Consider the following 22,325-nt stretch of genomic DNA (forward strand, 5'->3'; position numbering starts at 1 on the left):
TAGAAACAGTAATCTGGTCCACCAGGGCAAAATTAAAGGTGTAATCTGCGCAAAACTTATGGGTTTGGTAATAGTTAATTTTGTTAAGACAAACATTTGACTTATTAAAAATGCTTATGAAATAGTCATTAATTGTATTGGGCTGACCTAGCTCAATTGGTAGTTCCGATTCTGTTTTTGTTTTAATATTTAAGCTACTTAAACCTTTCCAAAGTTTCCTACCAGTTTTGACAGCTTCCAACTGGTGAAGATACGCCGCTTTTTCACGCCTTATGGATGCAAGGGCAAAATTATAGATCCATGCAAAGACAATTTTCAGGTGTCTTACTTTCTTTATATTTCGTAAGTGCTCTATCCCTTTCATTAAGAATTAATTTTAAGTTATCCGTTAGCCATGGAGTTGGGTTCTTACTAACTCTATTTTGTTTAAGTGGGGCATGTATGTTATATAAGAAAGTTATGTTATTTTGCAAGAATAAAACCTTTTCATTCAGGTCTTTAATGTAAAATAGGTGGATATTTTGCAAATAAGTTTGAAAATTAATTAAGTGCCCCTATTGTGGCACTATAATTTCAAGACATGTTGCTGATGAGTTAGATATACGTGTAGGCTCATTTATAAGTTGAATGAATCCGTGTTGCAGTATGTTTAATTATGGTATTTCATAAGTCATTTTCAACACCATAGTCAATTTTAGTTCTGATAGTGTTTAAAAAATATTGATATATTGGACAATTTACATCACTTGTTTCGTGTAAAATATTGTAGTTCTGTTTGTATTTCTCGTTAGCATTATGGCAGTTTCGGCACTTCTACAATCTTGGACAGTCCTTGATCGGATGATCACTGTTTCCCTTTACATCAGAATTCGTTCTCTTTGCGTCTTGGTGCTGTTTTAGTTTTATTAAAATACTTGGCATATTGTTGGCTGGAGTTTTAGATATCAGCTCTTTAGATTGTGTTAATACTGTACTGTATAGGGTGTTTCCTGAGGTGTTTTTTTCTAATATGCTAATTTTCTGATGAAGCATTTCAATTATTTCGTCTTTGGCAGTTACCAGGTTTGTTTTGTCTTCAATAATGTCTTTTAGAAGGTAATACGTCTCGAAAATATTACATTTACTGCAATGGAATTTCATTTTTCTCTCCTTTATTTCAGAAGCTGTTAGCTGGGAACATAGCTTACAGATTCGGCGCTTGCATACATCGCACGCGATAATTGGATTTTTATTTCCTCCCGGATCTCCACAATCATCGCACGTCATTTTGACAATAATCACCAAAAGTAATTGTACTATTTGTAGTACATTTCTGAGCTGATACCCAGCCGTTTTCAGCCAGATATCACACTGCCCACTACTATTTTCTTTGTTTTGTTGACTGCAGGCTAGTTTTTCCTTCATTTTAGTATAATTACTTTTGTTTACACTATAAAATTATACCATTACGATAATAGAATGTTTTACGAACATTATGACACCAAACACTTCCCAACAAAAGTTGGGAAAAACTAATAAAATCTTAGATACGAACTGAACGAAGTGATTCGTCTAAACTCTGGGCTTGGTTATGCTGGCTTAAGGTTATGTCAAGATATTTTATGAATATGGAACTCCCATTGAACTTCAGGACAAAATCTACGATAAAAAATCCGCTTGTCAAAATGTAGTCAAACAGTGCGAAACTTGGCAGTTTCAGTTTAATGTATCGAAATACTTTTTTATAACCATGAAACATTGCAGTGAGTAGCGAACCAAACTTTTGAGCTCATTTTGGTAATCCCCGAACAATATCTAATAAAAAAAAATATACACCTTTCCATATCAAACCAAAACCAGTTCGTTCAGGATAAGAAGCAAATCCCTTAAAATTAAAAGATCTGTCTGAATTATTGGCAAAACATTATTAGAGAGAAATTGTTGGATATGCCAAATCTCCAATTCTACTGCCAAATTTTAGAAAAAACAAACAATGTGCAACATCAGTGACAGCAGATGAACCTTGCACCAATATAATACAAGACGATTCATAGGTGTCACGGTCTCCTGGACTATTACTAGCAGGTTGCTGTAAAATATAATTGGGCACATTTACGCTTAACCTTTATCGTACTCTTCCGTAACTTTTGATGTTACTGATTTTTGCACAATTATTTGCCTGTTGGGATTAAAATGTAACACCCTGTCTAAATAGTTACTATCAGGTAGGTAACAATACATAGTAAAATGCAATTTATTTAGGGGTTTAAAAAAATATGAATAATCAATTCACAGAAGTGGTAAAACTAATATATATTTACCTAAATTCCACTTTAGTCCCTCACTGCTAACTATACAAGGTCCCCCTATAGGAAGAAGGGCGCACCACTCATTGCTTTCTCTCAAACATTTAGGTATACTAATTAGGTGCCTTCCAGGGGTTAGTACCCACGTTATGGAACTTGAAGCAATTTGATAAATTTGTGTATCCGCTAGGAAGCTTGTTGCTTTATACATGGTGTTAATGTTAGCTAGGATTTGATCGAAACGTCCGGAGGTATCACCAAAAACAAATATTTCATCTATCTAAAAAATAGACATTATAATAAATATAATACTGTTATTGTAATTAGAAGTCAAGTTTCATTTGTAAGTCTAAAATACCTCTATTTTCTCAGTCTCACAATATTTCTTCAATTCTCTTAAAGCTTTAGTAAAATCAGTTTCCATTTGGTCAGGGGTTTTAATAATTTTAGCATTTTTATCTTTAAAATATTCCAGCACTTGACCAGGTACAGAATCCATGTCTCCAGTGATCAAATCTGGAGGAAGAATATTTGATTCGTCGCATTCGTGGTCTTGTAGCCAGCATAACCATCTACTAGTACCACCATCAACTGTTATCCTAAGTTTGGCTAAAAGTTATAAATAACAAAATATTCCATTCAAAAGGTTCTTCTAACATTAAAAATATATTGATTAAAATGGAATTAAATAAGTCTACCTCTTGCACTGAATAGCTTAACCAAATAGGAGGTCTAATAAGAAAATTTTCAGAATGAATGTTGACTACATTACAAGAAAGGTGGCTTATACTAGAGGTTAATACGTTTGATAATCTCAATGGTAAACCACACTGGGTATTTTATATTTTTGTGATGTGACTTAGGTACTGATTTATCAAAAATTTCATTAAGTGTAGAAGAGAAAGTCTCAGTGACAATTTATGTATATTATGTATAATTATTTACTAATATTTTAGTATTATTCTTCTACAGGGTGATTTTTATAAGAAGGTCATGCTTTTGGGGGATGATAGGGGACGTTCAAATCTAACTTTTGATATAAGACACTATGGGTCGGAAATGCCTCAGAAGCAAAATACTGGGAGTTAAAGTTTTTAAAAAAATTAAGAAATTAATTTTTAGTTTTTTGACTGTTTAAGATGTCGGTGTCAAATTTTCTCAATAAAGCTACCTAATAAAGATGCTTTAAATGTAAAATGTAAATGTTTTAGTTTCAACCAGTGGCATAGATCAGATAGGCATTAGAGTAATTTTTTAATAAAAAAAAATAGTACGCCACTGATAATCAAAAATTTTAAGAATCATTGGTTTATTTAACAGAAAAAAGGTATCTTGCATCTTTTTCCCAAAAGGCACCATTTTATCAGAATTTAAAAATAAATAACTTCAATAAAAACTAAGGAAAAAAAAATTATTGGATAAAGTTAAAAAATACTAAATAATAAATAATAATAATTAATAATTAATTTAAAAGGTTCTCAAAGTGGCCGCCATTTTGTTGGATACAGATCCTGCAGCGTAATGTTAAATTGTCGTGAATTTTCTGAATAACTTCACCCCTATGTTTAATTTCGGTATTTGGTCTCGCACGAACTCATCGGATTCGCCGAGTGTGCATATCCGCTAACTCAATGCCACGCAAATTGCAAAGAGGGACATGATAACAAAATAACTAATAGCTTTGACGGTTGCTAGGATATTTTTGACATACAAATCAAAACATTGTTATAACGTCATCTTCCTGATTAATTTAAATAAAATAGTTGTTCTGCCGTTGCTTTATTTTGAATGGTATGGAGCGATTTACGTGGAATGAATTGGCAGATATAAATTTAACCCTTGGTGAATCCAGAGGAAATGCTGTATTGGCTCGCGCGATTTATACTGAACGTTTTCCCCATCGAATGGTCCCAGAGAGAAGATTTTTCCTTAAGGTCGACAGGAGTCGAGGATAGTCAGGGACAATTACAAGTAAGTACCTGCTTCAAAAAAATAAAAACAAAAAATTAACATGTACTTTTTGTTTTAGGTGAACCCAGGCATAAGAGTTCGTGCAAGACCTATTCGTGATAATGTTGAGGAGGGAATACTTCACAATATTGAAGAGGATCCAAATACAAGTACCCGAAAAATTGCTGATCACCTGAGGATAAGTCAAACGTTGGTTTTGAAAGTTTTGCATAATAACCACCTTTATCCATTTAAAAAACAAAAGGTTCAGCATCTGTTGCCCCAAGACTATGCTAATAGGTTCGCGTTTGCCACTTGGTATCTTCAACAAGGGGCTGGACACCCAGACATTCGCCAAGCTATTTTGTTTAGTGACGAATCAACGTTTTGCCGAGAGGAACATTTCAACCCAAGAAACAATCATGTCTGTTTTTTTTTTTTATAAAAGGTAAAAAACACGAAATCTACAGCATCACAAATACATTTAATAAAATAACGAAGGTTACATGTTTCGCTCGACTAGAGCATCATCAGACCCAAACAATAATTAAAATTATGTAACCCGAAAAAAGGAGAATTCAACAAAAACTTACCGTAACATACACAAAACACCTGATATATAAGTAAACAAAGATTACAATAAAGTGGCACTATCTATGTACAAAGAACTCAACTAAACAATCAAATCACTTTATACATTTTAGAAATCTAACCATCATTTAAGAGTCTAGAACTACTTAAGGTTATTAAAAACTAGGTGGCCATCAAAATCAAACCTTTCATTAACACAGGACAGATCTGGGCTTTTAAAAGCTTTATTAATCTCCATTGTCTCCAACAAGTCTAGTTTTTTACTTTTGTTGCATTGATGCAGTATTTTTATATTTTGGCTGTCAGGAAAATCATGTTTGGAGTCGAAAAGGTGATTAGCAAAAGCTGATCTGGTCACTGTGATTTCGGTATTTTTAAATTTATTGTATTGGGCCTTGTGTTCACTAATCCTAGTAGAAATCTTCCTACCAGACTGGCCGACGTACACTGCAGGGCACTCTTTACACCTAATCTCATAAACTCCTGGAAAAGATAGCGGGGGTAGTTTATCTTTAGTTTTAATTAGATGTCTTTTTAAGGTATTATTGGTTTTAAAAGCTGGGGTTATGCCAAAGGGAGAAAAAAAGCGGGATAGTTGTGACGAAATTGGTCCAAAATAAGTAAAGGACCTAAAAGTTTTGATATAGTTTGTTTGTTGTCTGATAAAATTAAATGATAATTTATACTTGTTCACATACTGAAAATACATTTTATATATAGGTTTAAGAGGGAAAAAGTTACTGACTGCTAGTTGTTTAATGGTAAGGAATTCTTTTTTAAAAGCTTCACGAGAAAGTGGGATGTTAAAAAGTCTGTAAAATAAAGAATGGAAAGCAGCAAATTTATGTGAGGACGGTGATGTTGAATTATATTGTATAATATTATCTGTTGTTGCTTGTTTACGAAATATTTCAAAGGATATCTTATTTCTTTCCCTCTTAAGTAATAAATCTAAGAATGGTAAGGTGTTGTTCTGTTCCCGTTCGATTGTGAACTCAATTTTAGAGTGAAGAGAGTTCACATAATTATGGAAATTTGTAAGCTCTACCCCACTTCCATTCCAAATCAAACATATATCATCCACATACCGTTTATAAAAGATGATGTTATTTTTAAAATTACTGCTCATTATTTTTGTTTCTAAGTTGCTAAGAAATACTTCACTAAGAAATGGCGATAAACAAGAGCCCATTGCTAGTCCTTCTTTTTGTTTGAAAAAACGGTTGTTAAATTGGAAAAAATTTTGATCTAACACAGTAGAAAGAAGCAAAAGTAGATTTTCCACCAAAAGTGAATCAAGTTTCCCCCTGAGAAGATCTTTGACTAAGACCAGACAATCAGCGGGTGGAATGCTTGGAAATAAGTTTTTCACGTCTAGCGATATAAGCTGGGCTGTATCTGGAACGTGAACATTCTGAATGCTTTTGGCAAAATTCACTGAATTTGTTACAGAATATGGCGCTTTGAAGTTTGAGACATTTCTAAGAACGTTGTTAAGCCAAGATGATAACTGGTAACAAGGGGAGTCGACAAAGGAAACCACAGGTCTAATTGGCATGCTAGTTTTATGGACTTTTGGCAACCCATATAATAGAGGTGTTTTAGGGTTCATGGGATATAGTTTTTGTTTTGTGGAATTAAAATATTCTAAGGTTACCAAGGTCATGGCTAAGACTTTTTTTAATTTATTAAAGAATGGACCTGTCGGATCTCTGTCGACCTTTTCAAAGTCTTCTGTGTTTAGAAAATCCATTACTTTATTTATGTAATCGTATCTTTTTAAGGCAAGTAAGCATGATGCCTTATCGGCTTTTGTGAAAACTATATCGTTGTCCCTCATTTTCTTTCTTCGAAATCACAGTGACCAGATCAGCTTTTGCTAATCACCTTCTCGACTCCAAACATGATTTTCCTGACAGCCAAAATATAAAAATACTGCATCAATGCAACAAAAGTAAAAAACTAGACTTGTTGGAGACAATGGAGATTAGTAAATCTTTTAAAAGCCCAGATCTGTCCTGTGTTAATGAAAGGTTTGATTTTGATGGCCACCTAGTTTTTAATAACCTCAAGTAGTTCTAGACTCTTAAATGATGGTTAGATTTCTAAAATGTATAAAGTGATTTGATTGTTAAGTTGAGTTCTTTCTACATAGATAGTGCCACTTTATTGTAATCTTTGTTTACTTATATATCAGGTGTTTTGTGTATGTTATGGTAAGTTTTTGTTGAATTCTCCTTTTTTCGGGTTACATAATTTTAATTATTGTTTGGGTCTGATGATGCTCTAGTCGAGCGAAACATGTAACCTTCGTTATTTTATTAAATGTATTTGTGATGCTGTAGATTTCGTGTTTTTTACCTTTTATAAAAGTGTATGACCAGCATCTTTGGGATAATGGATAAATTTTTCGAGTTAAATCATGTCTGGGCTGATGAAAACCCTCATGCTAAATTTATCCGTGGCTACCAACAAAAATTCTCTGTGAATGTTTAGGCAGGCATTGTAGGGGAGAACTTGATTGGTCCGTACATTTTGCCAAGACGTCTCATTGCAGGGAATTATTTGATTTTTCTTCGAGATGTACTGCCTGAACTTTTAGAAGATGTGCCATTGGATGTTCGGCAAATAATGTGGCCTCAACATGATGGTTGTCCGGCACACTATAGTCGCGTTTTCAGGGAATATTTGAACCAAAGATATCCTAGACGTTGGATTGGGAGGGCAGGCCCAGTGGCTTGGTCAGCGCGCTCCCCCGATTTAAATCCCTGTGATTTTTATTTGTGGGGTCATTTGGACCAACTTATTTATTCTACACCTGTGCCAGATGAACATGACCTTTTGGCTCGCATTGCAGTAGCTGCAGGCGAAATTAAAGATAGGGGTGAAGTTATTCAGAAAATTCACGACAATTTAACATTATAATAATAATAATAATAATAATAATAATAATAATAATAATAATAATAATAATAATAATAATAATAATAATAATAATAATAATAATAATAATAATAATAATAATAATAATAATAAATATTTTTTATTTGCATAGAAGAAACAAAAAAAATACAAGTTTACAAAATCTAGCAATAAATTTACGCAAATAAAAGGCCTACAAATTCAGAATTCTGCCATGGCAGATTCTGGTCTTTAACATTGTGGCCCCACACTTCATAAAAAAAAAATGGTAATTTCAGTAACGCTCATTATTTCACATTACGCTGCAGGCTCTGTATCCAACAAAATGGCGGCCACTTTGAGCACCTTTTAAATTAATTATTAATTATTATTATTTATTATTAAGTATTTTTTAACGTTATCCAATAATTTTTTTTTTCCTTAGTTTTTATTAAAGTTATTTATTTTTAAATTCTGATAAAATGGTGCCTTTTGGGAAAAAGATGCAGGATACCTTTTTTTCTGTTAAATAAACCAAGGATTCTTAAAATTTTTGATTATCAGTGGCGTACTTACTATTTTTTTTTATTAAAAAATTACTCTAATGCCTATCTGATCTACGCCACTGGTTGAAACTAAAACATTTACTTTTTACATTTAAAGTATCTTTATTAGGTAGCTTTATTGAGAAAATTTGACACCGATATCTTAAACAGTCAAAAAACTAAAAATTAATTTCTTAATTTTTTTAAAAACTTTAACCCCCTGTATTTTGCTTCTGAGGCATTTCCGACCCATAGTGTCTTATATCAAAAGTTATATTTGAACGTCCCCTATCATTCCCCAAAAGCATGACCTTCTCATAAAAATCACCCTGTATATATTATATATCGAACATTTTTGAGGCATTGGTCGCTGATAGAGTTTTTCCTTGTCCGAGCATGTTATTTTGGGTAAACAGCATGGTTTCATGGAGGGTCGATCCACCATTACCACCTTTTTTTGTTATGAACAGGATTTGTTGGACAGGAGTAGGTGGTAGGTTGATTCAATTTATACCAAATTATTCAAAGCCTTACCCAAAGGTGCTTTGGTGGCTTTCTTAAGAGTCAAAGACAACCAGTTAAAATTTTTTTAAATTGTGTCTTCAGAAGCTGTGATTACTTCAGGTGGTCCTCAGGGTGGGCTTCTTTTTGCATTCTTTTTTAATTGTTTCATCAATGATATTGAATCTGTCTGTTCTGCCACAACATTTTGGATTTTTGCAGATGATAATAAAGTAAAGTAATTTTATTAATGTCAAGATACAAAGTAATCACACAAGTCAATTATGTATACCTATACAGGGTGTCTCACGACGAATAGACGCGATCGATATTTCAAAAACTAATTTTTCAAAAATTTTGAAAATTTGGCAACATAGCACAGTCGATGGGGGCTACACAACTAAAATATTTTGACAGTTGTGACGTTTCCGGTTATACCGGAAGTAGGTGTCAACTTCGTTATTTTAAATGGAACATCCTGTATATTTTTACTTTTTTGGCTTTTACGTGAAATTCTAAGTATATTTTGTGTATAATGTCCTATACCTAAGTGTAACCGTTTTTGACATATTTTTAATTTCATGTGAAAAACTATGTTTATAAGCCCTAACATAATTACCGATTACTCCCTTTTAGTAGCTTTTATTTATTGGTTAGTTTTGGTTTTATTTTAGAGGAAGGACCACTTTAAAAGACTATTTTAAAATTTGGCTAAAAAAAGATACAGGGTGGTCAAAAACTAGCATTAAAAATTAAAATGAAAAAATCATTAAAAGTCAATTTTTTTAAATGGAAACCCCCTATTTTTATAATTTTTTCATAAAGATAATTAAAAATAAGGTTAACTTTGTATAAGGTTATCTAGTCCAAAAATTGATAGTTTTCGAAATATTGGCAGTTTAAATTTGGCCTAATATTAAAAGCCGTATAATAACACGGCTCAAGGATTGTTGATTAGTTGGGCATGACGGTTGTCATAGTTACCGCTAGAAGCGGCAGTAAGACAATGGATTATATGCATTAAATTTATAAGCTACTTGCTATTTAAGTTTTCTTCGTAAAAGTGTAATTTAATTAAAAAGTGTACATTTCTGTTATAATCCATTATCTTACTGCCGCTTCTAGCGGTTACTATGACAACCGTCATGCCCAACTAATCAACAATCCTTGAGCCGTGTTATTATACGGCTTTTAATATTAGGCCAAATTTAAACTGCCAATATTTCGAAAACTATCAATTTTTGGACTAGATAACCTTATACAAAGTTAACCTTATTTTTAATTATCTTTATGAAAAAATTATAAAAATAGGGGGTTTCCATTTAAAAAAATTGACTTTTAATGATTTTTTCATTTTAATTTTTAATGCTAGTTTTTGACCACCCTGTATCTTTTTTTTAGCCAAATTTTAAAATAGTCTTTTAAAGTGGTCCTTCCTCTAAAATAAAACCAAAACTAACCAATAAATAAAGGCTACTAAAAGGGAGTAATCGGTAATTATGTTAGTGCTTATAAACATAGTTTTTCACATGAAATTAAAAATATGTCAAAAACGGTTACACTTAGGTATAGGACATTATACACAAAATATACTTAGAATTTCACGTAAAAGCCAAAAAAGTAAAAATATACAGGGTGTTCCATTTAAAATAACGAAGTTGACACCTACTTCCGGTATAACCGGAAACGTCACAACTGTCAAAATATTTTAGTTGTGTAGCCCCCCTCGACAGTGCCATGTTGCCAAATTTTCAAAATTTTTGAAAAATTAGTTTCCGAAATATCGATCGCGTCTATTCGTCGTGAGACACCCTGTATAGATAATTGACTTGTATGTAAAACACTCCCAAACTTTATACAAGTAATTAACATTTTCTAGTAAAATATTTAAGTTTAAAATTACATAATTCCAACAATCACAACATACAAACATTAAGTATTTAATTAAAATGACAATAGCAGATTTCTAGGGTTGTAGGTACACTTGTCAACTGTAAACGGCTTTGGAGCATAATTCTTTCTTAGCCGCATTTCTAAAACAGCTGTATTGCAAGGTTTTTATGTTTGTTGGCAGTTTATTGAATAATTTAACAGCTATAAACTCTGGTCGATTTTGGCACCTTGATAGACGGTAATAAGATGGTGCAATACTATTGCGTGTCTAGTTTGATAGTTGTGATTATCACTGTGAGTTAAAAGTTCATCTTGTGATCTCTTAACATGAAGAATGCATTCCAGAAGTAAACTGACGGCCAGGTTGGGCCATGTTGATCTGCAATCATCCCTATACCCAAACTCCCCACAATTCTTACAGCCTTAAGCTGCAACCCAATATTCAATATCAAGTGAAATATGCCATAGTAGGCATTTAACATTGTAATATGAAAAAATTTTTAATATATACCAATAAATGTAAAGCAATATCCTTCAGTCATAAGAAGAATCTGATGATTTTCAGTCAATTGCCTTGCTAAGGATTTGGAGATTTGGTTTGATTCTGAACTTAAATTTTTTCACCATATTGTTTACATATTATCTAATAGAGCAAGGCGAGTATTAGGTTTCATTTTCCACAGATTTGAAAATATTTTTGTATTGATGGATATTTACTGTGCAGTCAGATCAGTTTTAGAATAGGTATCCTCTCTTTGGCACCCATTTTATGCTATTCATAGAGACAGTATAGAATGCAGATATTCCTAATGATGATATAAATTGTGAAATTGAATTTGGGAGACAGAAGCCAATATATAGATTACTTTTTATAAAATCATTAATATGTTAGAATATATCTTATATGTTGGTAACATTAGTAATATGCCTCTGATCTGCTTTAGGTTTTCATATATAACCTATTAATTCTAGAAATAAATTACTTTTGACAGATCTCATTATAGAATAAATGCTCTAATTTCTAGAATATGTAATAACAAATAATAATATTAACCTGTAATATGATTTAATTACTGGAATATGAAACAACTTTTTTTGTTCTTATACTTTGTTTGCTGTTTGTTTTGCATTTCCTTTTAAATATCTGATTTAATCTAATTCTATCTTTGATCGCTTTAACTATCATCAGTGGATTAATTTTAATAGCTTTAGTGTTATTGTTTTGTGGAATGTTTATAGAGATATGTTATATATATAGAATGTTAAGTTATTACCAATTCCTGTTTTTTATTTATTTATTCTACTAATGACGTGCGATATTAATATTCAAAAAATAACTGAGGAGTTTGCGTGCAAACCAAGATATATCCACTTTTCACCAAAAATTGTTTTTTTACGGTTTTTAGTTTTGAAACTTTGTTAATATTTCTATAATCCCAATAAATCCCATTCAAAACATAAGTAAACTTCGGCATTTGGAGCAAAACCGGATATATCCAGATTTTGATAACAAAAGCGGATATATTCAAATAAACAAGTTGTGCGTATTCTATTGCACTTTTCCTTATCTATTGTAGTAGTTTTTGTTTGGACGTTGAGCTGTGATTCCACAGTCTTTTAACTCCTGTAAGACTCAGTCAAATAAAAGTGTTCTTTTAGTGTTTTAAGTTGAATTTTGTGTATTATAAATGAGAAAATAAATGTAAAGGAAGGAGGTGATGGAAGTAAAAAAAGAAAATGTCACGAAAGCAAAAGAGAAGTGCGTAAAAAAGCAGAAGTAAGAGTAGATGCTTCTTAAAAGCATACGAATTAACTAAAATTTTTATCAAAGGGTAACTAAAATTGTTTTTGTCATCCTCCACTAAATTTTTTTAAAAATCATCTATCCTACATGTTTCAGACATATAAGATGTCCATCTTCAGGGATCTATAAAGAACCGAGGAAACTTATAAGCTAATGATAAAAAGTGTTGAAATAAAGATTTGTAAGGTATTAAAATTAACTTACTAAATGAGGGTTTTCGTCACAAGATATAACCAGCTATCGTGCTACTGGCAAGGTCAAAAGTTAAAATCTCAACAATAAATAAAAGGGCATCTACAATAATGATAAACTTCTTCAACTTAAAAATTTTTATGTAATTTAGGTATTTAGATCATGATTTCAAATTGGAAGGTTTCACACGTCCTTGTTGTCATGATGGTAATACATACAAGTGCAGTAAAGTGAGTATGGAGGATATATTAGAACATCGAAAACAGTTCCATAATAATGAAAAAAAAGACCGCCAGGATATGTTTTTATGTAATTATATATCTGTTATGCCACCTAAATGAAGCAGACAAAAAAGAGAAATAAAAAAAAGGAGCGAAACCGTTTTTTTATATGTTTAAGTCCAATAAAAAAAATGGTTAGGATTTCTTAAATATTTTTCTCTACTGTTTTTGGTGTAACTAAACATAGACTAATCACCGTCACAAAAGTTTTGAAGGAAGGAGGTGTTCCAAGGGAGAAAAGGGGAGGAGAAAGAAAACTACTTTAAAAAAAGAAAAAGTACGAAAATTTATTGGTAAATGGCGAGGTAAAGAAGGTCACTACAACAGAAAGAAATCAAAACGTATATATCTTTCTGCAAGTTTTTCTGTGGCAAAGTTGAATAAAATGTATAACAGGCAATGGGATCCAGAAGACCATGGAAGTTACGATGTTTAGAAACATATTTTTAAATGATTTTAATGTAGGATTCTCATCCTACATCAGATGTATGTTCCAACCCAGATAACAGCTTAACCTTTTGTTTCGACCTTCAGCAAGTGCAACCGTTACCCCGTACGCCAATCGGAGATGCATTTTATTCGCATCAAATTAGTTTATATGCCTTTTGCTGCATTCATGTGACTTCTCATAATCCGATAATCTATGTCTGGACCAAAGATTTAGCGGGAAAAGAGGCTATTCAAATTGGCTCTGCTTTGCTCAGTCATCTTCAAAACTTAAATTATGAAGGAATATACCTTCTCAGACTATTCTGATGTGGGGGGGGGGGGGCAGAATAAGAATTAGCATATTATTCATATGCTAATATATTGACTTAAAAACAAATCCCCAGATAATTTAAAAGAAGTGATAATAACTTTTCCAGTCTAAGGCCCTAGCTTTCTTCCTGCGGACCAATTATTTGATAGAGTAGAGAAAATCTTAAAAAGACATCCAGTCATTACAACTTAAGAAAAATACATTGAAATATTTTCGGAAGTGGGTTTGGTAAAAACACTGGGCCTTGACTGGCAAATGTATAATGTTAAAGAACTGTAAAAGGTATATAAAAAAAATAAAGGGAATTTCAGAATTCAAAAGAATTCTGAAGGAGCATTTTGGAGAAGATTGGCGAATTAGGGAAGATCTTTTGTGGTACAAAAACATATTACATAGTAACAATACCAGAGCCTATGTGGATACCAATGTGGTAAATTTTGAAACCCAAGAAGAAAATGAGCTATGCAATTGCCTGCACAATGAAAATGCAATACATATTTAATTTTCCTTTTATTATTTTTGTCAAATACTACTTGATCCAGTTTGTTTAAAGAGAAATAAATATATATTTTTGTTAGAAACTTTTATTGCTAATAATGACGAATTGTAAATTTTTTTTTGTTTCTTTTTATGTTAATAAATTGGCCAACCCTGCTTAATTAAAGCTATTTTCTTAAAATATTACTATTTTTAAATATAAACACACAGGGTGTTTTTCATGTTTCCTGGAAATTTTCTGAAAGTGGATATATCTGGTTATGCATGTGAACTTCTCAACTGTTGTAAATACTATTGGTATTAATAAAATTTTGAATTTGATTCTTATAATATAAATTACATTATACAACTTTTTTTTAATAATAAACTGGATTATCCTGGATTTTAACTATTTTAATTCTATCTTGATTTTTTTTAAATATTATTAGTTGTAATGTCTCTTTTCCATTGACATGTAACTGCAAGTTTTAAACATTTATCTGTGTTTTGAGTGTGGATATATTTTTTTGATATATTTTGTCGATATTTTTTTTCAGTGACTATTTCTTGAAATTCAATTTTTTTCTGCGAGTTAGCATGGTTTTAGGAAATCAAAATCTACAGAATTAGCAATCTTTAAAACAATAGAATTTATTGCAAATCAAATTGATAAAAACGAACAGGTAGCTGGCCTGTATTTCGATCTTTCAAGGGCCTTTGACACTATTGATCATGAAATTATTTTCCTTACATTAGAAAAATATGGCATTAGAGGTCAGGGTTTACAACTTTTAAAATCTTATTTAATTAACAGAGAGCAAATTGTTGGTGTCACAGATGGGGGGAAAATGACATACTCTCTTCCAGCAAAGCTAACACAGGGAGTACCCCAGGGTTCTATTTTGGGCCCTGTGTTATTCCTTTTGTATATTAATAACTTAAATGCAAATATATTAGCTGATCTAGTTAGTCAGTTCGCTGATGACTCATCAGTGCTGGAAAGCGGTTCCACCCAGAACGTGATCTCAATAAAATGCTCTCAAGCAGCTGAACAAATGAAAAAATGGTATGAAGAAAAACAACTTAAATCAAATACTGAAAAAACTGACCTGCTTACATTTTCTAAATTCAAAAAAGACACATCACTCTATGTAAAACTTAATGGAAGGTCTATAGAGTGTTTGAGCAGTATTAAATTCTTGGGTATACACTTGGATGGATGTCTTAGTTACGAAAAACACATAAATTAATTAACATCAAAACTGAGCAGCCTCTGTGGTCTTATTCGTAGACTCAGGGATCAACTATCAATAGAAACCATTATAGTAGAGCCGCATAGGGCATTTCGCGTGCCAAACTGTGATGAAAGCAAACAACCTATACAGGGTGTCTCACGACGAATAGACGCGATCGATATTTCGAAAACTAATTTTTCAAAAATTTTGAAAATTTGGCAACATGGCACAGTCGATGGGGGCTACACAACTAAAATATTTTGACAGTTGTGACGTTTCCGGTTATACCGGAAGTAGGTGTCAACTTCGTTATTTTAAATGGAACACCCTGTATATTTTTACTTTTTTGGCTTTTACGTGAAATTCTAAGTATATTTTGTGTATAATGTCCTATACCTAAGTGTAACCGTTTTTGACATATTTTTAATTTCATGTGAAAAACTATGTTTATAAGCCCTAACATAATTACCGATTACTCCCTTTTAGTAGCTCTTATTTATTGGTTAGTTTTGGTTTTATTTTAGAGGAAGGACCACTTTAAAAGACTATTTTAAAATTTGGCTAAAAAAAAGATACAGGGTGGTCAAAAACTAGCATTAAAAATTAAAATGAAAAAATCATTAAAAGTCAATTTTTTTAAATGGAAACCCCCTATTTTTATAATTTTTTCATAAAGATAATTAAAAATAAGGTTAACTTTGTATAAGGTTATCTAGTCCAAAAATTGATAGTTTCCGAAATATTGGCAGTTTAAATTTGGCCTAATATTAAAAGCCGTATAATAACACGGCTCAAGGATTGTTGATTAGTTGGGCATGACGGTTGTCATAGTAACCGCTAGAAGCGGCAGTAAGACAATGGATTATATGCATTAAATTTATAAGTTACTTGCTATTTAAGTTTTCTTCGTAAAAGTGTAATTTAATTAAAAAGTGTACATTTCTGTTATAATCCATTATCTTACTGCCGCTTCTAGCGGTTACTATGACAACCGTCATGCCCAACTAATCAACAATCCTTGAGCCGTGTTATTATACGGCTTTTAATATTAGGCCAAATTTAAACTGCCAATATTTCGGAAACAATCAATTTTTGGACTAGATAACCTTATACAAAGTTAACCTTATTTTTAATTATCTTTATGAAAAAATTATAAAAATAGGGGGTTTCCATTTAAAAAAATTGACTTTTAATGATTTTTTCATTTTAATTTTTAATGCTAGTTTTTGACCACCCTGTATCTTTTTTTTAGCCAAATTTTAAAATAGTCTTTTAAAGTGGTCCTTCCTCTAAAATAAAACCAAAACTAACCAATAAATAAAAGCTACTAAAAGGGAGTAATCGGTAATTATGTTAGGGCTTATAAACATAGTTTTTCACATGAAATTAAAAATATGTCAAAAACGGTTACACTTAGGTATAGGACATTATACACAAAATATACTTAGAATTTCACGTAAAAGCCAAAAAAGTAAAAATATACAGGGTGTTCCATTTAAAATAACGAAGTTGACACCTACTTCCGGTATAACCGGAAACGTCACAACTGTCAAAATATTTTAGTTGTGTAGCCCCCCTCGACAGTGCCATGTTGCCAAATTTTCAAAATTTTTGAAAAATTAGTTTCCGAAATATCGATCGCGTCTATTCGTCGTGAGACACCCTGTATAGGTTAGATGGTATTAAGTTACTGATTACAAAAATCGATGTTGCCCCCCCCCCCCACCCCCGCGTCAATCACCCCCAACCCCTCTTTAAAGGGTAAAATTTTTAAATCGCTGTATCTCGAAAACTAATAATGCTAGCGGTCCACTTTTTTTACTGTTATATTTACAAGTACTTGTAGAAAAAAAAGGTCATTAGAAATATTTTCATATCTCAAAAACTAAAGGAGCTATATTCAAATTTGTATGTTTTTTTGTAGGAAATTTTCGTTTTTTTCAAATATTTTTTTAACATTTCATCCTACAAAAAAAACTTTTTAAATTTGCCTAATAAAAAAGTATTTTATTAGGCAAATTTCTTAAGCTTTTTAAAAAGGTGCATATTGTTTGGATTACGTTAACCTCTCCCCTCAAAAAAAAATTAAAATCGATCATAAAACCAAAAAAAATATATTCACACACTAGATTTAACAAAATACTTAGTATAATGTACCGACCTTTTTATAGAAATTTTGTTTATTTATTATTTAGGATAGTAAAAATATAATAATTAATACATATTTTCCCCTCCATCCACGTTTGAGGCACTTTCACTCCCCCCTAAGGGGTAAACTTTTTAAATCTCGGAAACTATTGATGTTAGCGATTTAATTTTTTTGTGGTTGAATTAAAAACCGAGAAACTCCCCTTTAACCCAAACTAATACCAACTCCCCCCGACTCTTTTTTTTTGATAAAAAAAAACACATTTATTTATTACTTTAATAAGTACAGATTGGTATAATAAATTGCACATAAAAAACTAAAAATTACTTTACAGGTAAAAAAAAAATTATTCATCATCAGAACTCTCATTTTCAAAAGAGTTGTGGTTCTCACAGAGTTCGTCCACACTCATACAACTCCATGCATTGAAGTTTATTTTGAATACACTTGCACTGTTTTGTGGTGCATCTATTTTTTTTGCAGGCACATGAGATTAAATTTATTTGGCGCAACATTTGGTAGATCAGAGAGAACTGGTAGAAACACATTCTCTTCTTTTCGCCAGCCATACTCGGTTGGTTCTAATTCTACTTGAGTTTTTTTATGGGCATTTATCCAAATATATGCCTGTAATTGGGCTCTTCGTAAAGCTGGTAATAGTGAACTTTGGGTTGGAGAGAGCTGCTCACTTTCCAGTTGCTGTTTGGAAAATCCCCACCAGCGTAACTCCGCCAGTGTCGTTATATTAGCTTTTAGGTTGTACACCATGCAAATAAATTTTTCTAGCTGATTTGATATTTTCTCCACTTCTATTTCAGTATTGCCAAGATCGATTAAAGAAGCTAATATTTGATCATCTGCAGCTTGAAACGCTTTAAAAAACTTCAGTTTGCCTAAAAGAATAGGACAATGTAAACTAGCAGAAAAACATTGTTTTATTTTTATAAGTTTTAATCATTAATATTTTTTTACCTTTTTTTGCAAACCCTCCTGTGACATCGCAGCCTGATAGCGCATGAAACGCGGGTAAAGCCTCTTTCAATATATTTATTATGAAATTAAAAATAGAGACCTGCTCGTATTCGCGAAATACGAGCTTTTTTCTTTGTTCTTATTTGCAAAAAAAAATTCAAGTTGGGGCTTGGAGCGAGGGGTGGGGTTAAAAAAGGTTTTTAATTTGTTAGCCATTATATAATTAGGCAGGTATAATATATTGTTTGTGCCACCTTTGTGTAACACCCCTTTTACCGACCAACAGCGCGAATTTATATTCTTAAAATTTTTAGGGGAAGAAGTGATTTTACCCCCATAATTATACATTTCTAAAGAGCTTATGAAATTTGCAAAAACTTTTATTTTAACCTTTTTTCTGAGAAGGTCACTTGTTTTCAAAATATTTACAAAAGAAAAATGTGTAATAAATAATCATACACTATATTTTTATATATCTCATTTAGTTTTCGAGATATTGATTTAGTCAATATAACATTTATAACGAGGGGCATAACCTCGCACTTGTGAAAATAACAGAGAAATTTTTTTTATTCTATCTCTATTGATATCCGAGATATTAACAATTAAAAAAAAATACATTTTAGGGGTTGGGGGATGAGAGACGCGGGGGTGGGGGAGGGCAACATTATTTTTTGTAATCAGTAACTTAATACTAACTAACCTCTATATGTTGTTTGCTTTCATCACCGTTTGGCACGCGAACCACTTTTTTTCACCCTATGCGGCTCTACTATTAAGATTTTTTACTTTTCAAACATTCAGTCAGTGCTGAATTATGACATCATGTTTTGGGGTAGTGGAAGGGATGCCCAAAATATTTTTAAGGTGCAAAAACGAATAATTTGGTACATATTTGGACTCGCTCCCAGAACATCATGTGAGGAGTATTTTGATGGTTTCGGTGTACTTACTGCCCCATCACTGTACTTATCACTTGTGATGTTCATTAAGAAGCATCCTCAGTTATTTCCAACAAATCAGGATGGGTACTCACGAGATATGACGACCATAACAAGAAACAGAGAAGCTCTTGGAATACCTGCACACGGGTCAGTTTCTTTGAAAGAAGCCCAACTTCCCAAATCGAGCAGTAAAGGCATACCACATGTTACCGGCGGGTCTGCGACAGATTCAGAGCCGTAATTTATTTCATTTCATTTCATTTATTCATAATACGGGAAAACCCCATTAACTGTAAATTTTACAAAGCAATAATATTTACATAAACAACTGTCATAATCTAAACCTACTTAAAAAATTAATACTAAAGTAAAAAACACCTTTACTACATATACTAGAAACAACCTTAATAATTTATATGCAAGAATGTAAATACAAAATTTTATGCACAATTATGAAGTAAGTGACCTCTTTAGATGCATTAAGGAACTTATGTTAAACACATCAATATTCGAATTGTTTAACAAATTCATATACCTATCCATAGGATTATTAATTCCATAGGATGTTCTGTGGAATGGAATGTTAAAGGTTACATTATGGCGCAACCCGTGATGAGGAACATTAAATCGTTTGCGACCCAACAGATCAGGGCAATCAATAAGCCTATTAACGATCTTATATATAAAACTAGCACCAGAAATATTACGGCGTTGCGACAGTGTCGGAATAGATAATTGACTTTCAATATAAGAATAGTCATGGTTCTCAATAACAGTTAAAGTTCTATGAGCACAATATCTCAGGAATTTATGTTGGACTCTTTCCAAAGCATCAATATGAATCTGGTGGTATGGAGATCAAACTACAGAGCAGTACTCCAATATAGTTCTTACTAGGGAGCAATAAACCCTTCTTGATGAAGAGACTGAGAAATATGAACAGTTTCTCATAACAAACCCTAGCAATTTTGATGCTTTTACAGAAATTGAATTAATATGATCAATAAATGCGAGTTTCTCATCAAAAATAACTACCAAATCCCTAATAGATGCAACATAATTCAGTGGCTCATTATTAATGAAGTAATTGGATTGAAACCTGTTGATCCTGCAAGTGAAACTAATAACACAACATTTCTTAACATTTAAATGAAGATTGTTTTGTTCACACCAATTATTTAAGCGATCCATATCTGCTTGTAGTAATTCTTGATCCACAATACTACCAACCACCCTCCAAAATTTTAAGTCGTTTGCAAACATCAAACACTGACAATACAGGAAACAGTTAACTATATCATTAATAAATTAATTAAATAATAAGGGTGATGTATGCCCTCCCTGAGGGAGACCTGATGTTACGCTGATAGGATCAGAAAGATGTCCACCTACCCTAACCCTTTGAATATGGCCAGTTAAAGAATTTTTAATCCAACTCACAAAATCAACATGAAACCCTACGGAGATCAGTTTTGACAGAAGAATTTGATGATCAATACGATCAAACGCCTTACTAAAATCGGTGTATATAGAATCAATTTGTTTATGATCCTCTAATTTACTCATAAGATCAGATTGGTAACAGATCAAGTTAGTGGCAGTAGACTTATTCTTGCAAAACCCATGCTGTGAATCTGATATTAAGCCTTTGCATAACCAAGAAAGTTGATTAGCTATAAGGCTATCAAAAAGTTTAGGTATTGAAGATTGAATGCAAATACTTCTATAATTATCTATGACATCCCGACGGCCAGCTTTAAACAATGGCACAATAAAACTTTCCCTCCAGGCAATTGGAAATGTGGATGTTTGTAAGGAAGCATTAAATAACAAAGATAAAGGAATGGCAAGAGTACATACACATTTCCTCAAGAGAAAATTCGGAATCCCATCTGGGCCTGCAGTAATCTTGTTAGGGAGTGAGCTAATACCTTCAAATATATCATATGTTAAGATCTTAGTAATGTTTAAATTTAAACCATTAGCGGGACCATTTTGCAGCTGATTATTATCAATACCAGGAGAATAAACAGTTTGGAAAAATTCTCTAAACATGTTTGCAATATCCAAACCACTGGACGCTTGCTTATCACCATAAAAGAGGGTATTGGGAAGGGTATAATTGGACCTCCTATCATTGATATATTTCCAAAATGATTTAGGGTCATTCTGTAAGCCGGAATCTATCCCTTCAATATATTGTCGGAAGCACAAATCAGACATACGTTTGCAGTCAGATCTAAGGCGAGAAAATTTTATATAGTTTTCATCTGTATTATCTCTCATATACCATGCTTTTCTTTAAAGTCCCCCCCCCCCATTTATTTTTTGAACGGGTCAAAAAATTTTTTTTAACTTGGCATAAGTAAATTGGTCTATAGATACTATTTTTCACTGTAAACTAGGTAGTTGTAAATTCCAAGATGGCGGCTGGGCGACATCTTGAGAAAAAATTTTAAATAGAAAGGGGGGTCGTGTGGTACCTCATTTTAAAGGTCTCAATGAGTACTTTATAACCCTGAAATATTAGACCCATATCTTAACTCGTTTTAAAATGGCGGCATGAGACTGAAAGGGTTTTCAACGAACGTTTTCCTGATCGTCCTATTTGCCGTAAATATTTAAGGGAACTTGTAAATAAATTTACAACTACTGGTACTGTCCAGGATAAAAAACGCCCAGGCCATATGTCTATTTCAGAAGAAAAGCAAGTCCAAATAATTGGCGAAATAATAGAAAATTCCCAACATTCTACTCCAACTGTTGCTGATATCTGTGAAGTTTCAACTTCGACGGCATGGAGAGTTTTAAAAAAAAATAAGTTTCACCCATACAAGATCCAAAT

At 32.2% G+C, this 22,325-nt stretch overlaps 1 protein-coding gene across 3 annotated transcripts in view; it reads right to left on the minus strand.

Moving 5' to 3' along the window:
* LOC126740963 (thiamin pyrophosphokinase 1) overlaps positions 1–22,325 on the minus strand; it is a 39,998-nt gene that overhangs the window by 13,026 nt on the left and 4,647 nt on the right. For all 3 annotated transcript variants that reach the window (XM_050447171.1, XM_050447170.1, XM_050447169.1), the window contains exons 3-4: positions 2,644–2,894; positions 2,301–2,565 (exon numbers count right to left, since the gene is read on the minus strand). In XM_050447171.1, coding sequence (XP_050303128.1) covers positions 2,301–2,565; positions 2,644–2,894 — 516 coding nt within the window. The remainder of the gene's footprint in view (positions 1–2,300; positions 2,566–2,643; positions 2,895–22,325) is intronic.

Source organism: Anthonomus grandis, chromosome 10 (genome assembly GCF_022605725.1).
Source record: "Anthonomus grandis grandis chromosome 10, icAntGran1.3, whole genome shotgun sequence".
In the NCBI taxonomy this organism is placed as follows: domain Eukaryota; kingdom Metazoa; phylum Arthropoda; class Insecta; order Coleoptera; family Curculionidae; genus Anthonomus; species Anthonomus grandis.